This window comes from Leptinotarsa decemlineata, unplaced genomic scaffold (genome assembly GCF_025532065.1).
Source record: "Leptinotarsa decemlineata unplaced genomic scaffold, Ldec_3_MD MMD2_tig00000505_RagTag_RagTag, whole genome shotgun sequence".
Classification (NCBI taxonomy): Eukaryota; Metazoa; Arthropoda; class Insecta; order Coleoptera; family Chrysomelidae; genus Leptinotarsa; species Leptinotarsa decemlineata.
In genome coordinates this window covers 9,371,465-9,391,709 of record NW_027412549.1, presented here as the reverse complement: position 1 = coordinate 9,391,709, position 20,245 = coordinate 9,371,465, and the positions used below count along the sequence as shown (strand labels likewise).

Here is a 20,245-nt window from a genome sequence, read left to right as displayed (position 1 = left end):
GGACTATTTCCTATGGAAGACATTGAAAAATAGGATTTATGCTGGCAGAGAGGTAGAAAATGTGGAAGACTCGAGATTGAGTATTTTGAATGATTTCGCAACAATGCAGCAAATAAGTGTATTGAGGGCAACGAATAGTATGAAAAACCAAGTTCAAAAATGTCTCAAAATGAATGGACTCCAATTCGAACATTCATTGAGCCATTAATTTTTTGTGTATATAAATTACTCCATTTCAATTATCATTACAATTATAATGTTCGTTTTGGATGTTATTATTGCTATAATTTCTTTTTCTGTTCATTAAAACACATTCAATATATTTTCGATGTAGATATGTTTCAGATAATCATAAAAGGTTTTTTTATTTGAAGTTTATTGTAGAAAACTCTCAGAACAATGGAAAAAATATGAATAGGTACCTAAAACTGAAAAAAAAAACTCTCGAAAAATTCTACGGTACGTGAAAGTTGCTATTGTGTTTTTATTCAGTTCAGTCAACCAATTTCCAGTGCCATAATTTGAAAGAGTATAATTCACACAATTATAATCAAATATTACCGAAACATCCCGAAATATGAAATTGAATTTGATTTTTCAGTATGAAGTGAACGTCGGTGATACAAAAACTACAACAAAAAATACAGGTCCGTATTTAAAAATTCGAAAATGGGGGTGGCCTAAGTCAGATGACACCCTGTATAAAAGATTCATGGACATATTCTGATAGCCCACATCAAGTGCCAAATTTTCAATATGTCTGCGTATGAAGAAGATATAGGCAAAAAAATTATTTTTTGCCTATAGTATTTCAATATTGAATTCTACAGAAAGGATTTGAAGCTTTATATCTTCTAATAATTATATGCGAGCGCTTTCGACAGTTGGTAGTACTGTCATCTTCTAGGCACTCCTCGAACTGAACTGGTCAATCCTGTTGTCTGCCTCTTTACACGGTCAGAGAACAAAGAAGGGTACCTGATGCAGAACAAATACAGGCAAATTTACCTAAAGTACCTGAAATACCTGAGTTAAGACGCTCTGACCGTATAAAGAGGCAGACAACAGGATGACCAGTTCAGTTTGAGGAGTGCCTAGAAGATGACAGTACTACCAACTGTCGAAAGCGCTCGCAGATAATTTATAGAAGATATAAAGCTTCAAATCCTTTTTGTAGAATTTATTATTGAAATACGGTATTTCTACGAGAAATGAAGAGAGTTAGGGAAAAACTTTCAGCGCAGTTATATGTTGGTCTATGACAAACATATTCCAAAATCATTTTGAAATATCAAGCAGTACAATTAATCACGAGTTGCTCGTGATTAATTGTACTGCTTAGCTCAAAGGTTGAAGTTGACTACCACATGAAATTTTCAATGCCATATTAATCCGAGTGGCGATAAAAATTGCCTCAAAATTGGATACACATTTAATTAAATAACTTCTTGAAGTTGAATGGAACACCCCTTATTCAGTAGCGTAATTTGACGCAGGAGTAGATTCCCTTCAAAACTATATTAGGGTTACCTATACCCATCTCATCTGCTTTTTACACGAAAGGTGTTTTTATATTTTACTTATGAGTAATTTTTTTATCTTCAAAATGAAACACGCTGTATTGTAATTAAAAGCCTAGAAAGCGTTTAAACACCTTTTTATTGAAGAATACGCAGATTTGCTAGAAGCACAAGTTGAAATTTTCTCAAATAAGGTGTATCTGAAGTAAAATGCAGGCAAATGTAAAAACTTAAATTTATTGCCATTTCTGAAATATTCTTCAAAATAAGAAGATGCATGTGTCTTAATTATTGAGGCAAAATATGTTAAATTTGCTTGTTTCTTAGCAAATATATTAGATTTCATAGTGGAATAAATACCAAAATAACAATATGGGGTCAATAAAAACATACATTTACGATTGCCTATAAAACCTATTCTACTATTTTTTCAATAATAGTAGGCTCTGGCCTAGATGACGTTAATTATTATTATGAAACAAAAATTTGACAGTGACACAACTTGTTAATCAAACCATTATGATTGTTTTAACTAGTTTAAAATTATTGTCATTTTGCAATTGTAAAATGAGAACGGATCCCCAGGAAGAACGAATTGATATGATTTTGATAATCGATCAGTGTGAAGAGAACTGTTTTTCAACGTCAAGAGTATATGCCCAAAGGTATACTAACAAGCGTTAATTGGAAAAGTTTTTGCAGCTTTTCGAAGAACAGGCAGTGTATCTCATAATATGCAAGAACGGCAAAAACTGGTTACTGGAAATGAGGAAAATTTATATTTAGTGATGTTATCTCCAATTGAACACCTTCACACAAGTCAACAAAAAATATGTGAAACAACTGGAATAAGCAGACAGAGTATCCAAAGAATAAATAAAAATCACAAATTCCACCCGTCTCGCATTCAACTACATCTACAGCTTTCTGAAATAGATTATGATTGACGACTGAATTTTTATTTATGGGTTCCAGAAAAGTTTGGTGTTGAAGAATATTTTTTTGATTATGTGCTTTCTTCCAAAGAGTCAACTTTCCATAACAACGGAGCAGTTAACAGACATAACTTTCACCACTAATTATTATCTCACCACCTAGGACAATCCCGCTGACCTAGCAGTACCACCACCCTGTTCCAGATGATGACAAGACAGTTCTCACAGGAGCCCACATTTTTGAAGCTTCGCATCCAGAGTCAGTCAGATTTCATTCCTCAATATCATATATTTTGTATTTCTATAATTTCTATTTTCAAGTTTTGTAACAATGAAAGTATTTTCAAAAAGCAAGTTTAGTGCCGTCGATAGTTAATTGGCGCAGTCGACAGTAGGATTGTCAAAATTACGCGTATCGTACGAGTGATTTTCGTTTTTACGATTAATTGGCAATCGAACCTTTGTGAACAGAACAAGTTGGTGTGGAAAGCAGAGCGGCTCCTAGAACTTCAGGAAACCCAGTCAATCGAAGACCTGCAACGCAATGAAGCCTGTTTGAAGAGAGACATGGTTATGATGAAACAATACCCGGCTGAAAAACCTCAACAATTTTTTGATCGAATTTTGCAAATTCTCAATATGATTTGTTACTAAGTATATTGATTTTCATGGAGCAGATGAAAATTCGAAAGTCTTAAAACGCAAATTATATAATTCCTTAGCTTTTAAAACGTTTTTATCTAGATTAAAAGAACCTTCAGCAACCACAATTCGTTGTATGAGACCTATTGATTCAAATAAAACTTTGCAATTCATCATTCAAGAAGAAAATATCAATTATTATCAAAACCAATCAAACAGAGTCTCTGTAAGACAAAATAGTACCCAAATAAGTTCAAACTCTAATCAAAATTCAGATCAGTCTCATTTTCCAAGAATTTCTTTTATATCAAAATAGATCTTCAAATAATCATTCCATCCACAAAACAATTTCCCTTCACAGCCTATAAATATTCAACCAAGAACTAATGTTCCACAACAAAAATTTTTCCGAAATTCTCAAGTTTTCAAACAACCTACTAACAACCAGAACGTTTTCAAGCCCAATCCCAATCGAAATCTTCCCAGTCAAACACCTATGAATGTTTCAACAAGGCAAACGTTCAACAGAAATCAACCAGGTCCCTCATTTCCTAGTAGACCTCAACAAAGAAACTTTATCTCAGAGGAACTTTTCAATACAGAAACGAATGATGTCGAATATTATCCACAAGATTCTGAAGTTGAAAATCAGAGTCAGTATGAAAATTTCGAAATTACTCAATGTGATTCTGATGAAAATTTTCAATTGATATGCCAAGACATCAATCAAACGTAGAACCAGTGATGATATCTTTAAACTCAAGTAATTATAGTAAATTACCCTATATAATTCTACCTGAATATAATTTGAAATTTTTAGTCGATACAGGTTCGAGTAATTCTTTTATTGATCCAAATCTAGCTTATAATCTATACCACGATAGAATCCAAAATGATCCTTTCATAGTGTCAACCGTATTTCAAAAATCTTGTCACAAACATAGTGCTTTCATTCCCATTTCAAAAGTATTTAATGTTTCTGGAAATCTGAAATTTTATTTATTCAAATTTCACAATACATTTCATGGATTGATTGATATTGATAACTTGAAAATACTTCAAGCAAATGTTAACTTGAGCAATAGATTTTTGACAACGCCTCATTCACAAATCAAATTGCATTATCATAAAATAAAAAATGATTCGAACCTCATTACCATACTTCCCCGAAACGAACAAGTAATTAAGATAAAAACATCTGAACGCGACGGTGAAAGTATAATTTCTCATCAGAAGATACATAACTGCGAAATTCCAGAGAGTTAGTCAATCTCGAGAAACGGAGAAGCACTAACAACTATATTGAATAACAGTACGGATCAGATTACACTAGATTTCTCTGAACATGCATACAAGAATTCAACTCTAATAATTTTGATGAGACGTACAAACGCAAACTGGACTTATCTAATATGTCGAAGACAAATCAATGATAGAAAAATTATGTTTAGAATTTTCCGATATTTTTTACCATGAGGATGAACCGCTTACTTTTACAAATAAAACTAAACATCGTATAAAGACAACTGACGAAATACCCGTTTATACAAAGACATACAGATATACATTCATTCACAAAAAGGAAGTCCAAACACATATTCAAAAAATGTTAGATCAAAAAATTATAAGGCCTAGTAGTTCACCTTGGTCGTCCCCAATTTGGGTCGTCCCTAAGAAAATGGATGCCTCCGGTAAACAAAAATGGCGAGTTGTTGTAAATTACCGGAAGCTTAATGAGAAAACAATTGATGATAAGTATCCCTTGCCAAATATAACCGATTTACTAGATAAACTAGGTAGATGCCAATATTTTTCGACTTTAGATCTTGCCAGCGGATTCCATCAAATTGAAATGTGTGAGGAAGACATCGAAAAACACAGCATTCAATACCGAAAAATGGGCATTACGAGTTCCTCAGGATGCCATTTGGTCTGAAGAATGCTCCCGCGACTTTTGAACGAGTGATAGAGAATATCCTTAGAGGTATTCAAAACAAAAAATGCTTAGTTTATTTAGATGACATAATCATCTTTTCCACATCTCTCCAAGAGCATATCGAAAGACTCAAAGAGTCAAACTTCAAAATCTAACTTGAAAAGTCAGAAGTTTTACGAAAAGAAGTGCCTTATCTTGGCCATATTGTTACTCCGAACTTTGTCAAACCAAATTCGGATAAAATCAAATGAATAAAGAACTTTCCTATTCCAAAAACAACTGAACAAATTGAAGGCTTTTCAGGACTGTTAGGATATTATAGACGATTCATTAATAACTTCGCGAAATTAACGAAACCACTCACTAAATGCTTGAAGAAGGGTGCACAGATCATCCACGACGAAGAATTTCTATCGTGTTTCTAAACTTGTAAAAATTTACTGATTAACAAACCATTCCTTCAGTATCCAGATTTTACTGAACCGTTCAATTTAACAACGGACGCCTCAAACGTATCTTTGGGTGCGGTCTTGAGCCAAGGACCTATTGGAAAACACCTTCCAGTAGCGTACGCTTCAAGGACTCTAAACTACTCTGAATCAAATAATTACAGCACAATAAAAAAAGAACTATTGGCTATTGTCGGGGCAACCAAATATTTTCGTCCCTACCTTTTTGGCAGGAAATTTAATATAGTTACGGATCATAAACCACTCCAATGGCTATTTCCAACGAAAGACCAGAGTTCTGAATTGCTAAGATGGCGAATTGAACTTGAAGAATATCAGTATAATATAATTTACAAAAAAGGGTCATCCAATACGAATGCTGATGCATTCCAGAATCCCCTGTAAATTTTGGTCAAAACCAGATTATTGTCCAATCTGTTCTTCAATCTGAACCAAAAATAACGATCTTATTTGAGAAGAAACAGAGAATGACTGTTCAGCTTTCTTTAAACAACTTTGAAAGAGACGTAATCGATTTTGTATATATATCGTACCTAATATACCTTATTATCTTTACTTTGAAAATTCAGATAATTATGAACGATTTTGTAAAGTAATTAGACGAAATTTCGAATGGCTTTCATTAAAATTTAAAAGATGTAAAATCAAACTAATTGATGTCACAGATAAAAAAGAAGCTTCAGAACTGATACAGACATATCACGAAAGTGAAAGTGATCATAGAGGCATTGACGAGACCGAACAAAAACTCAAAACCCTTTATTATTGGCCCAATATGAAAGTTTCTATCCAAACCTTTATTAATGAGTGTGAAATCTGTCAACGAAGTAAATACGAAAGACATCCTATCAAAACAAAAATGAATATAACTCCGACAGCTACCAAACCATTCGAAATTATCCACATTGACGTTTATTCTTTAAAAAAAAAATTCTTACTATTATAGACAGTTTTTCGAAATACGCGCAAGCATATTATTTGTCACTTTTATCGGCTACCGATAAAGCTGATAAAATTTTGATATTTTTTTCACATCATGGCGTACCTATCCAAATTATAGTTGACAACGGATCTGAATTTAAAAACACAGATATTGAAGAACTTCTCAAACTGCACAAGGTAAATGTACATTTCTGCTCACCCAATCATCCCCAATCAAACGGACAAATTGAAAGACTTCACTCTACTCTCATTGAACACATTAGACTTCTTAATACTAGAGGATTTCTTAAAACACCGCCTCAAATGGAAATGGTTTACGCTATACTTAAAAAAAAATCTGTTTAAAATCTGTTTTTCCGTTAACCAGCTGTCGCACCCCTACGAACGGCAACCTTCAGAAGTCGAAACTTGTGCGAGCTAAGGATTAACGAGGTCTTACCTTTTAACGTGTGATTCCTAACACGGGTTGGACGGTAGTAAGTGAAGATCGATCGTTCAGACTAGGGCTTGAACCACCGACCAACACGGCAGTCAATTCGAGTGAGTGAACAAAGCACCCACGCCGTACCGCTTGGCTACCGACTGACCAATCATACAATCACTCAATACATTTTGCAACGAAATTAAAACCCATCGATATAGTTAATGGACATATAACCAATGAAAATCCATTCAATATCGACATAGACAATATTCTTCTCAATGACTATACAAATGACCACCGAGAAAAAACCAAATTACTTTACGCGTAAATAAACAGAAAAATAATGAATCGGAAAGATAAGGTTATTTCAAAATCTAATGAAAAGCGCGATAACCCAGAAATGTTCAAATCTTATTCTAAAACTTACGTGAAAAAACACTTGAGAGAAAAACACGTTAACAAATTTTTAAAACCAACCACTATCACAAAATTAGACGAAACTATAAAGACAGTTTCCACAGAAAATCATGAAAAAGTACACAAGGACAATTTGAAAAGACCAAGAAAGAAGTGCTATGATTTTAATAAATAGTTCATTTCATTTCTTTTCAGAATACCTTTTGTATTCGGACTTCAAGACAGAATAACATTGAAAAACATGGAAAACAATCCTGGTATGATACCTTTAAAATTGGGCACTGCCAAAATTCAACAATACTCACACACACTGATACACTACTATGATGTGAATCCAATCATAACTGAAATTCAAAAACTGAACGACCAATACGGACAAACTTTAGAAGCACTCAGTATAAACATAAACAATATTTTCTCAGCTGAAACAGAAAATTACATCAAAATTTTGACTTTGACAAAAGAATCCAAATTGCAAGAAATAATCACAAATCCCAAATGAATCAAAAGAGGATTGATTAATGGTATTGGTTCGATATTTAAATCAATTACAGGAAGACGGGGAGCGGTACGAAAAACTCATTAGGGAACTTCAAAACAACCAAAAAGTATTGGCTTCTAGTGTTGTGAAACAAAACTCAGTTTCAATCAATTTGATCAATAAATTAATCAAACTGTTCAACAAATAATTCACAATGAAAATATAGTTCATATTGCAAACAAAAAGTTATGAAGAAAATAGAGCATATGTTCACGATATACTCAACCAAATGATTGATATGTTTGAAATAGTCAACTCTGCCTTACAGGACATTGAAAATGCCATAGCTCGAAATTCAACATTATGCATCCAAGCATAGTGAAACTCACTGACTTATACGCCGAACTTTTTAAATTACACGGAATTATTGCAAAGAATCAATTTCCTATCGATATTACTTTAGACAACATCTTGAAATTAGAGAAAATCATAAATATCGAATGTTATATTCTGAATAATAGAATAACCTTTCTTCTTCATGTTCCAATCACATATCCATACATTTTCGATTACTACCACTTATATTCAATCCCTATATATAGTCAAAGGCACTTATACTCAAAAATTCATTTTCACTGGAGAACTCAGAATACTTCACATTTAAAAGCGATGATTGTGTCAAAGTCGAACCACAATTCTATGTCTGCAAGAAAATGCCGATCACAGAAATTTCTGGAAATCTCTGTGAGCTGCAACTCCTGAAGATGGAAGACACTTCCATATGTAGACAAATCTATGTTGGGATTACTAAGCCAATAGCTAACCAACTGGAGGACTCTACCCAATGGATAGCGATATTTCCAAATAAAACGACAATCCGTCTACAATGTAATGAACAAGAGGAAGTTCAAAGAATAATTGGATCCTACTTAATCAACATTCCAGTAGGCTGCAAAATCAAAGCGAATCAAATCGAAATAATCAATGAAGAAAAGGTAATCAATAGCAATCAAATAATATTGATTCCCGAATTGAACCAAGATCGCAACCCTCCAAGAAGTGTAAATATGAGCTTTCAATTGGACGATGTTGACCTGAAAAAACTCCAAAACCTTAAAAATCAGCTAATTGATAAAAATCCTGAAATAACATTCAACCAAGGTGGACTTTACCAATCACCGAGTATATGAACTTTAGTGATTTACTTAGCGATCATATTAATGATAGTTTACTTCTTGTACAGGAAAAATGTACTTCGATGTTGCACCAATAAGAAGCCAAGTCAAGAAGAGAACCAACTACAAGTAGTAAATAAAGTAACCGATCTATCCACTGTTCAACTACCCCGCTGCGCATGATAGTTGAATCTTCTGGGGGAGGAATTATTTCACCACCTAGGACAATCCCGCTGACCTAGCAGTACCATCACCCTGTTCCAGATGCTGACAAGACATTTCTCACAGGAGCGCACATCTTTGAAGCTTCGCATCCAGAGTCAGTCAGATTTCATTCCTTGAAGTAACACTCATAATTTCATATATTTTGTATCACTATAATTTCTATTTTCAAGTTCTGTAACAATAAAAGTATTTTTAAAAAGCAAGTTTAGTGTCGTCGATAGTTAATTCACTACAGTGACGAAAACCCTAATATTTTTAGAACCCTTGATCACCAGCACAGATGGTCTGTTGATGTGTGGGGTGGAATAATTGGAACGCAAGTGATAGGTCCTTACTTTTTTTATGGTATTTTAAACGGCGTCATATTTCTTGAATTTATTAGGGATAATTTGCCTATGCTCTTAATATGCCTCCTAATATTCGTCAACGGATGTGAATGCAGCTAGATGGTGCTCCTGCCCACTTTGATAGACGTGTTAGAAACGAGTTAGATCGACAATATCCAAATAGATGATTAGGACGAGAAGGTCCACAGAACTGGCCAGCCAGGTCTCCGGACCTTACAAGTCCCGACAAAAGTATTGTTCACGATACACCGCCAACGATACCTCAGGATATGAAAATAGGAATAAAAAGAGCGTTCCGTTGCATATCACATGATATGTTATCCAGAGTTCAGCACTTATTTCAAGAAAGAGTTCGCCTATCCATCAAGAATAATGAACACTATTTCGAGCATTTAATAAAATAATTAACTATTCAAGATTTTTAATTTTTCGATGAAATGACTTCGAAAATGTTTTTTTTTCTTTTCATAACAATACAGGGTGTTCCATTTTCAAGATAAAAAATTACTCATAAGTGAAATATAATAACGCCTTTTGTGTAAAAACCGCAAGAGATAGGTATAGGGAACTCTAATATAGTTTTCAAGGAAATCTACTTCTGCGTCAACTTACACCACCAAATGCGGGGTGTTCTATTCAAGTTTAAAAAGTTATTGAATTAAATGTGTGTCAAGTTTTGAGGCAATTTTTTTCGCCACTCGGAATAATATTGCATTGAAAATTTCATGTGGTAGTTAACTTTAACTTCTGATCCAAGCAGTACATTCAATCACGAACTGCTCGTTACACGTTACAGGGTGAAAACAATTTTTAAATTATGGTCTGTATTTTTAAATTTTTCAAAATTTCTCAGAAGCGGTCAGTTTTAAGTATGGGATATATAATAGTAACTCACCTTCATTTTGTCTATAGTATCTAAAAATATAGACAAATATAGGGTGTTCCATAAGAAAAAGTATAACTTTGGTATGTAACTTTTTTGGGAGTCACCTGTATATTTCAAAATGATTTTGGAATATGCTCCTCCTCATGGACCCACATATAACTGTGCTGAAAGTTTTTCCCTAACTCTCTTCATTCCTCGTAGAAATGAACCCTGTATATATATTTTAATATTAATAATAAGTTACAAAAAGAATTTGAAGCTTCATAACTTATATTTAATTACATGCGAGCGCTTTCGACAGCTGGTCGTGCTGTCATCATCAAGACTCTACTCAAACCCAGTGAAAAAACTCAGGGAGGCAGCATCGCATCAAAACAGCTGCACCCCGGACGAAGCTTCTGTTCATTATGGACAGCAGGAGTCTGGGCAAATGCGCTCGACTGAGAAGCAACCGCCATATAAATCAAAGAAGAAGAAGATAACTTCAGGGTGTCGGATTTTCGTGACGGTGCGCGCACCGTCCTATTTGATTTATAGGTCAGTTCCGAATTGAAGATGAGCGCCTCTTTTCGTGATATATTCGAACACTATTGTTTTGTCACCATTTCCAATACGCCTGCGAATAGCTCCCTCGTTGGATATGATATACTGAGAATAAATGACAAATGGAAAACGGAATTTTGAATACTTACAGCTATTCACTGCCAGCAGCATCATCGACATAATGAAAAATCCTGATTGCCCTAGAAAACAAGCATAGTTATTTTTCATCAGATTGAAAATTGTAAGCATGATTGCATTGAGATTCTAATATTTTTGCTTCCTACCATCAGGCTCAATCTATCATATCAATATTGACAATAAATATATCCGCAATGAATGAATAATAAATAGTTTTCTGTATCAGATTCTCTGAAATATCTTTTGAACACGTTTTTTCGACACTTCGTTAGCGGAGCGCGCATCGAGCTCTGAGCGCATATGGCAAGGGAAAAGTATATTAGATAGAATTATTTTGCGCCTGACGTTCCAATTTTACCTATGAAATATTTCGAGTTTGTTGCTGACTTGAAAAAATTATTAAACCAAAATAAAGTAAATTCTCACAATTTCCAACAAATTTCTGAAGGAAGCATCATTTATTTGAAGGTCAATTTCACAGAGGTGATGATTAGAAAAAAAATTGAACACGGCAATTTTCATTTTGAGGATGAAATTTCCCATCGACTCCATTGGTGTCTGGAATGAGATGAGACTGGAAATCGAATAATACCCCGTTTGACAGGTCATCAATTCTTCTTTTTTATGCTACATACTTTTTCGAATTGATATAGGAGACATTGGGAAACAAACGTACATAAAAAATATTCCTGAACACGTATATCACACTCATTTCACTTTGAAAGTAATTGTGTATTGATGGTTATCAAGAATTGACTTTCTTGTTCATTAGGTATGCAGTATCTGGACATCGATGCTTGCGGTCAAACATTAAACACAGTTTTTGCTATTTTTCGTTGGAAGTGAAATGATGAATTATTATCATTTGATTTATTGACATTATTGATTCCACATTAACACCGATAAATATCTTAATCAGTATTTGAGAGAAATGTTCCTAGTGAATGGATCATTCAAAAGGGATCAGTGAAGTGGTTCACAAGGTTAACTGATTTGAGTTAGTTAGATTTTTGTGGAATCAAACAGAAGCTACAATTCATTCAATATATGTATGATGATGAGAATATAAATAATAATAGTCATCTACTGTCTGAGGCCTCTGCTGAGTTGCGTTACCACTTGTCCAAGTAACTAGGGCAAAACCGGATCGGCAGCCCAGGCACACACGGCAGATATAATTTAAACTGACGTCCTATATTTAGATTAGCAGTGAATCGCAAGGAGAGAACCCTTCGTAACAAGGGTTAATGTGTGGGGCTCAAACGAATCATTTGCCAACTCATGACATCCGCAATGACACCAGACCCATTGAGTGGATGCATTAGTTGAGAGATGCCGTGGTAGCGAAGAAAGTACATGGCAAGAAGGTGTGTGCTTTGTGGTGAGAATTGCATCCAGGGCATGCTGCCCTTTCTGGTGACTGGGATGTATAACTTTTCCACAGCTTAGCTGAAGGAGTGGTGCAAGTGGCAGCAGTAGAAGTGGAGAGCAGATTCGCATCATTCCTCATGCTGAAATACACGGAACACGCATTGTGCTGGTTAGTTTGGATGCGAAGATTCATGACGATTTTGAATAAGGTGTGGATTTCAGTGCAGTTTGGTGCTGTTCGGAACTTTGGGAACTGTTGAATACACATAATGGCTCCATTATGCGTATTATCGATATATTTTTGAGTCACTCAAATTTGAAGCTGAGTGACTACAACGTGAATTTAAATTTCAGTGCAAATTGGTTTTGTTTGACAAAATTATAAAGTACCGCCGTATTTCACCTCCAATGATACCTTCAAATAGTACCTACAATTCCGTGGAAGGTATACTCCATTTGGTCCCAAGAATATTGTATATTAGAACCAAGAAAGAAACGAAGAATATGTTATGAGTTCGAATAAAAGTTGTGGGTTTACTTACATGAGTCTGTGTTAACTCTAGTGAACGATGAAAAGGTCAGGAAAATAAAAAAGATGACAACCAACGCAAACAAAATAAATTTTCGCGCGTCAAATTTTCTACCGTAAATTGTCCCTAAAAAAGTGAATAATACAGTTGGTACTGAAATGGCAACTGACGATGCTGACTGGTAAAGAGACTGTAATGATGTCCTGTTTCCATCATCTGCTGGTGCACTGGCATTTCTGAACTTGAACATCCAATACTGAAAACAAATAAGTGCTAGTTATCTGCCACGCTATATAATTTGAAAAAATTGTATTAACCGATATCCAACTGCTTCGTACGAGGAACTTTCAGAAGACTTCTGCAAATTGAGTGGGGGCCTCACTTCAGTGTATGGTCTCAAAAACACTTGAGGATAGATATAGAGTATATTTGGTTAAATCAATATAAAATATATTTCTGAAGGAAGGTTGGCTGGGTAACAGTATCAATTTTTTCTTGAAAAGACAATTGTTCTCTAGTCGACGTTTCAAATTCAATTAAATTTTTCTTCCCCACCAATTTCCGCTTCCCATGACTATGTCGGCTCTTGTAAACAAATCGTACCCCAACAAAATAGGAACCCCATTTACCGGATGTCCCGTTACTGTTTGTGAAAATAATTTTAATGTTTGTCAACTGTTATTGTCTTGTGATTTACCGGAAAAAGACAAAAGTTTGTTGAAAGATGTACTACTCAAATATATGTCGACTTTTTCGGATATACCGGGGCCCACGAACTGTTATGAATACTCTATCGAAAAATTACAACGAATTTTTTATCAAACCGTATCCGATACCAGTAGCACACCGAGTGGCAGTTAATGAAACCATTGCACAGATGGAAAGTTGGGGGGTGATAGAACGAGCATCTACACCTTACATATCTCATCACATGACCACTTTTAAAAAACATGGTAGCGTTCGAATTTGTCTTGATGCAAGACACTTGAACTCTGTTGTGTAAACGGATCGTCAACTTCCAAGGCGCATTGAAGACATTGTCTGTTCTTTGAATGGAAAAAAGTTTCTGTCAAAGATCGATCTTTCTAACTCTTACTGGCAGATACATTTGAAACATGAAGATCGAAAATATACCGAATTTATAGTAGGAAATAAAACTTATCAGTTTTGTGTTCTGCCATTTGGGATTTCAACAACGGTTAGCTCTTTTACCCGAGCAATTTCCACCATCTTTGGGGAAAAGTACGATGACTTTTGCTCACATATATTGACGACTTGCTCGTGATGTCAGATTCGTTCCAGGATCATTTGATACATTTAGAGAGAGTGTTTTCGAAGTTGAAAGAAGCGGGCCTAACTATAAAAGAAGAAAAATGCCGCTTCATTCAGAAGGAAATGCATTATTCAGGCTACATCGTGACGTTTACCGACTCCATCTGATAAGTGTTTTCAGCTTCATCAATTGAAGCTCTCGAAACTTTTGATAGGTACACTGAATAGAATTGTAAAGTACCAGAGTGAGGATGAATACCTCCCAGAAATTATAACCAATCTTCCATTAGACCTGGATTTACAAAAAAAGTTCGTGTGGAGGCACTTCTTATATACTAGTGGTTTTAAATGTCTTCACGAAATAAGTGACATATTACCCCTTGAAAAAAGGGACTTCTAGGACCATATTAAATCGACTGACAACTAACTATTTTCCATTACATGGTCCGCCTATGCGTATCTTACATGACGACGCCACCCAATTTACTTCGAAGATTTGGAAAAAAATATTGTCTAACTTAGGCATAAAACTAGTATTCATATCGGTCAGACATCCCATGGCTAATCCCTCTGAACGCTGTATGCGAGAAATTGGTAGGATATTGTCGCAACTCATGTTCTCGCTTGGCTGTTAACGAGAGGATTTTTATTTGCTGTTTCACCCGCTCATTTATTCATCCCAAATAATGAAAGAACTCATTTAAAACTTAATAAAATATTTATTGTGAAAGAAACGGAAAAATACTTTAAATAAACTCACATTCAATGTTAATAAAAAAAATACATTAAAATAATCAAAAAACTTACATTACACTGCCACCCAGCAGGATTGAAGAAAAGGAGATGTGCTGCATTTCTGATGACCCAATCGATACGTAAATGAATACTGTCTGTTGACTGTTAACTGTTAACTCTCATCCATGATCTTGACCTCCCTCAATATTTATAAAGAATTATACGCTGACATTGCGACTTTGATCCGGTCACTGTACTGAGGTAAAATGCACAGCATGCAATCTGTGCCAAGTTTGCATATTTGGAGATTGTTTTATATTCCATATCCTGTGATCGGATCAATTTCGATGTCTATGAACTTGAAATATCAAAAGATGGAATTCTGAATACTGAGTGTTCTTGTGTTAAAATATTGAAGTGAGGTTGGAATATCTTTCAATTCATATATTTACTCAAATGAATCTGAATCATTTCATGATTATTTTCTATATTTGACAATATTGCGGACCTATTGTCATAAACGTCATAGTAAGTGGACTTCAGACATAGCTCCATTTCAGAATTTTTTATATCTTTGTATGATGGGTTGCTTGTCACAGCGATCCTCGCTATGTCTAAAAACCTCGCATCTATCGGAATGTACAGAAAAACCGCCATCGTTTTTATATCGGAAACTATTTTATTGAATTGCGTTGGCAGAGAGAGATTTGTTGAAACGAAGTAAAAGTCCGTGGTTTTATTGTTACCCACGCATTATTCATGAGTACGATTATTACATTTAGAATAGAAAAGTTTAAAACTCAATCTTTTAGAATATTTAGAAATCAATAGTTTCAAGAATTCGGGTAATTTACTGAATAATCAATCAAAATTGAATAACTCCCCGTTACTAAATATTTTTTCAAATGTGGAACTGGGACATAAGCTCAGGAAATTAAATTCCTTACAATGTAGTTGAAACTCAGGTACTCAAAATATAGGTACTTCAAATTGTAGAATAAAATATATCAAACATTGAAAATGTAGACTATAGTCAGTAAAAACACGCCCGAAAAAAACATTGTAGGGCGAAACGTGTTGCGTTTTTGTAAAGCTGTTAGTGAAAATCTCACAAAAAAGTATTTGTTGAATACGTTAGTTACGAATTTTTATCAAGTATCGGCCAATTCCATCATATATAATAATTCAATGAATCATTAGAGCTGAAACAAACATCTTTCCAAGAAAAATTTCGGAAATGGTCTTGAAGATCCTCCTACTCAGCAGATCTGTGATGCCAAAGTTATCCAGAAATAGATTTTTGTTAGTATTGCTATCTAAATAGAAAATACAGATTTTTGGTTTGGTTTGGTTCGGTTTGCCTACCAACCTTGGATCCCGGGTTCGAATCTGGTCTAAAAAATTAATTTTTTCAATTTTTTCTCATAAGTAGGTATAGAACTGAATTGAAAATATTTGGTGGTTTACACGATGAAATTTAAAAACCGATTGTTTGTAGCAAAACAATATGATATCATAGCTAAATTAAGAAAGCCTCTGACAGCAGTGATTCGTGCCGTGATTATTGGGTGTTATTAAAGTTGAGCAAACAGACGTATAATGGGTACATTATACAATAATCGTAGATAAAGTTGTTTAGAGCTGCAAGGAAAGTATTTTGAGAATTTGGATTCGAGTATATTATTATCCTTGTCTTAAAGTTAGTAACAATTGAATAGAATCATTCGTTATTGTTTGAATATTTTTTTATTTTGATATTTTGTTTTGTTACCCGCTCATGTAACAAAATCGGAATAGTTCTCAATGTTTATATGTTTTGTGTTTCATATACCATTATCAGTATTTCATCCATTTTGCTTGGTTTTATTTGTTCTTTTTGTTAAACATATTTATTTGAAATCTCAAACTTTCGTTTTCACTTCAATTGAGAAAATGCCTCCAAAATAAAAAAGAAATTGAAAACTGAAAGTTGTGGAGTCTCAATCGAATAAGGTAAGAAGTAAAAGGGCAAGAAGAAAATAATGTTTCAAAAATTAAAATTCAGTTGAGGTATCATCCAGTTTCGTTCTGGTCACAAATAGGAGAGTGAGTACTACATGAAGGAGGTATCAGATAAGTAGATTTCATAACTTCTGCTTTAAAGCTCTGTATCGGATATCACAAAAATAACGTTTCAAATAACATTTTATTGTGAGATTTTCAATGAACAGTCTACAAAACTGCGACATGTATTTCACTATGTAATAGCTTCTTCGTATAAACACCCTTGAAAAAATCATTGTCAATTGAAACACGTGTTGGCGATCTGTAAATTGTTTTCTGAAAAGTGTTACTCAAATACAACCACAAAATAGACTGAATCAGTAGAGATTGTATTAGGTGGCCTCCACTGTCATATAAATAATAAGTTACTGAATGTCAAAATATTTTTGGCAGAATTTCAAAATTACAAAACAACTGTAGAAAGACTTCCAATAATATGATTCGCGATTTGGAGAGAATAACATCACAATGAAACATGTCAAGAGATAAATATTTCAATAGTCATTATCGACGTATGAGGTTTCATTCAATGTAATGATGATTTTTGTACTCACATTAGTTGCTGTTCCTATAAATATCATTGGCATCAATGTCATAAATCCCATGAAGAAAAAGAAAATAAAACATATTAAAAAAGCATCCTTTGGTGCATTCTTGATTTTCTCGGCAAATCTTTCATCGTTAGATTTTGGAGTTGATAACACAGAAATTAGAGATTCTGCAAAATTAAATCCTATTCAAGATGGCCGTAGCTACAAAATAGCGAATTATATATTGTTTCACAACTACCTCAATATGGGTATCAAATGATAGGGATTGGTTAGTAGAATAATGGTACACTGTGAAAATGGCGGATTACATATTTTTTTACAACTACCTCAATATGGGTTTCAGAGGACAGGACTTAACAAGTAGAATAGTGAAACACTTTGAAAAAGATGCATATTCAAGATGGCTGCAGCTACGAAATGCTGAATTACTAAAATGTTGAAAATGAAATGGTTGAAAAAAATCAACTATTTTGAAAGGTTTTATTGAATAAAAAATATAAATGATTCAGATAATGTACTACACAATAATTCGGAAGGTCCTAGGTAGCAGTTATTATAACACTCTCCTCAGCAATCTACGGTATCGATCATATAGAAAAATAATAAAATCGTTGGGCGTAGTATTCACATATTTATTCAGGTTACAGTTTTTTAGTACAATATCTACATCATTATTTTTTTTAATAAAATCGTTTTTCATAATATACATACATATACATATTTTATCTCTCTCAATGTATTAAAAGAATAAAATAGTTGAAGACTATTCAGCAGTTACAGAGTTTTAGAGAGACCTGTTTAATCATTCAGAAGAACATGAATTGGTGGTCTTATTTCATACAAATTCTCAAAATTGGATTTCTTTTTCTAGAAATGATCTCAAAATACGTATTTCCTTAATTCACTATTTCGAATCAATCATAAAACTTGTGTCCAATAATTTTAAAAATATCCAGGTTGAGGTGAAAAAAACCTTATCTCGTGCCTCTCATGTAAACCTACGACTTTGTAGGTGAGTGCGGCGACGGAAAAACAACAACCAACGCAGCTAATGCCGCGTAGAAAGCTGAAAGCTGATTGATCGGTACGACCAATCGATAGACCGGTTTCGGGGTACTTGCTTCATCATCAGTACTGGGCACGGCACACGGCACGGCACGGTACCGGTGAATGTGGAGGTCACTTGAATTATTAACTTTTTGGGGCACTAGATTGTGAAAAGAGAAATCGAATGGTCATCAGATTTGTCGTTGCTTGATACGTTATGGGAAAAGCTGAATAGTAAAGTCTACCGTTTTTCTACGAATGTTTTCAAATCACTTCGAAAATGCTCTCCTCAGTAAGCTGAAGCATTTCAAAAACTATACTCAAATCAAAATGGGCTTTGGGTAGTTACTAGTCTGAATATTCAATCAACTAGTTGGAAGTGAGCATCCATATAGACCTTATATGAGATTCTGTTCGTCAGGTTGCAGTCACGTACGTTTTTGGCAGCTCAGTGCAAAGAAAACTCTTTGAGATCTGTCAAGTGTTTGACAGTATTTACTGTCTTCTTCAAAAAAGACAACTGTAGTGAATGATGTTATAGAATATAAAAATGTAGTTTTATAAAAAAGGGTGATATTTGAATGAAATTGGTTACAAACTGAAAAAATATCAATCAATCAGTCATATTTTCATGATAGCTTTATTCGAGAATTGAACCAAAAGTCACAATTACAAGAACAAGAATCAAGAAACATATTGAATGTTAATTGAAACAACAACTCATTACCGGAACAAAAGTCATTAGCCTTACATGAAAATGGTTTGGTTACGTTTTCAGTGTTCATTGAAAAGTGATATTTACGTATCATCTGAAATTATTTCAAGCTGAAATAACAATTGACAATTCAGTAATGGTTTCTTAAATTCATCAAAGTTTTTTTTTAATTCTTCAACAATTATATATTTTACAACTCTCAAAAAACTTTCATGTCATGCACACAAAAAATAGCTACACGCATTTGCACTATTGGGACTTCATACTGCAAGTCTCATGTTGTAAAAATAATATATAGAAATTGTATAGATGTTACCATGAGGTACTCAACCCTTGTAATTTCTATGAGAGTTCTCACATATGTTGAAAACTTGCGTTAAAAATGATAATTGCCTATTTCAATTCGGGAGAAATTGTTCTGAATCAAATTCAGCAAATGTATGAAAAATATTTCTTCTTACCTCTCCTCAAAATTTCAATATGTGGCGACATGATCAAGTAATATTACTTGATAAATCTCTCACCAGTTTCAAAAAAACATTTTTCAATACAAATTACCGACAACAATATGAATGTCCATTCAAATTTTATCTACTTTCACTCGATTATTTCAATGAAGATTACATTGATATTGCTTAATTCATCCTCTATGTACTCCATTAGAACAAATTTCATCAAACGATAATATAATGAAAGTTAAAAGTGAACTAGATAATACTGAGGATCTGATAACAAACTACTACATTGATCGCAATTGAAAATTCGCACTCTATTTATATCGGCTTTTTTCACGGTGAAGATCTCATCACAGATACTAGGCCATATCATGGCTATAACATCTAAACTCATTCTGACCCAAAACAAACTGAGTGTGGAGAGAAGGTGATTTCCGTTGACAAA

At 34.0% G+C, this 20,245-nt stretch overlaps 1 protein-coding gene across 3 annotated transcripts in view; it reads right to left on the bottom strand.

Annotated features, from left to right (window-relative positions):
• Positions 1–20,044, bottom strand: part of LOC111515224 (equilibrative nucleoside transporter 3) — a 32,415-nt gene extending 12,371 nt beyond the window's left edge. The window contains exons 1-4 of one of the 3 annotated variants that reach the window (XM_074173887.1): positions 19,807–20,044; positions 17,587–17,750; positions 12,995–13,238; positions 11,093–11,143 (exon numbers count right to left, since the gene is read on the bottom strand). In XM_074173887.1, coding sequence (XP_074029988.1) covers positions 11,093–11,143; positions 12,995–13,238; positions 17,587–17,750; positions 19,807–19,837 — 490 coding nt within the window. In that variant the 5' untranslated portion in view covers positions 19,838–20,044. The remainder of the gene's footprint in view (positions 1–11,092; positions 11,144–12,994; positions 13,239–17,586; positions 17,751–19,806) is intronic. The other 2 variants (XM_074173888.1, XM_074173889.1) reach the window with 2 other exon arrangements.
• Positions 20,045–20,245: the final 201 nt, after the last annotated feature.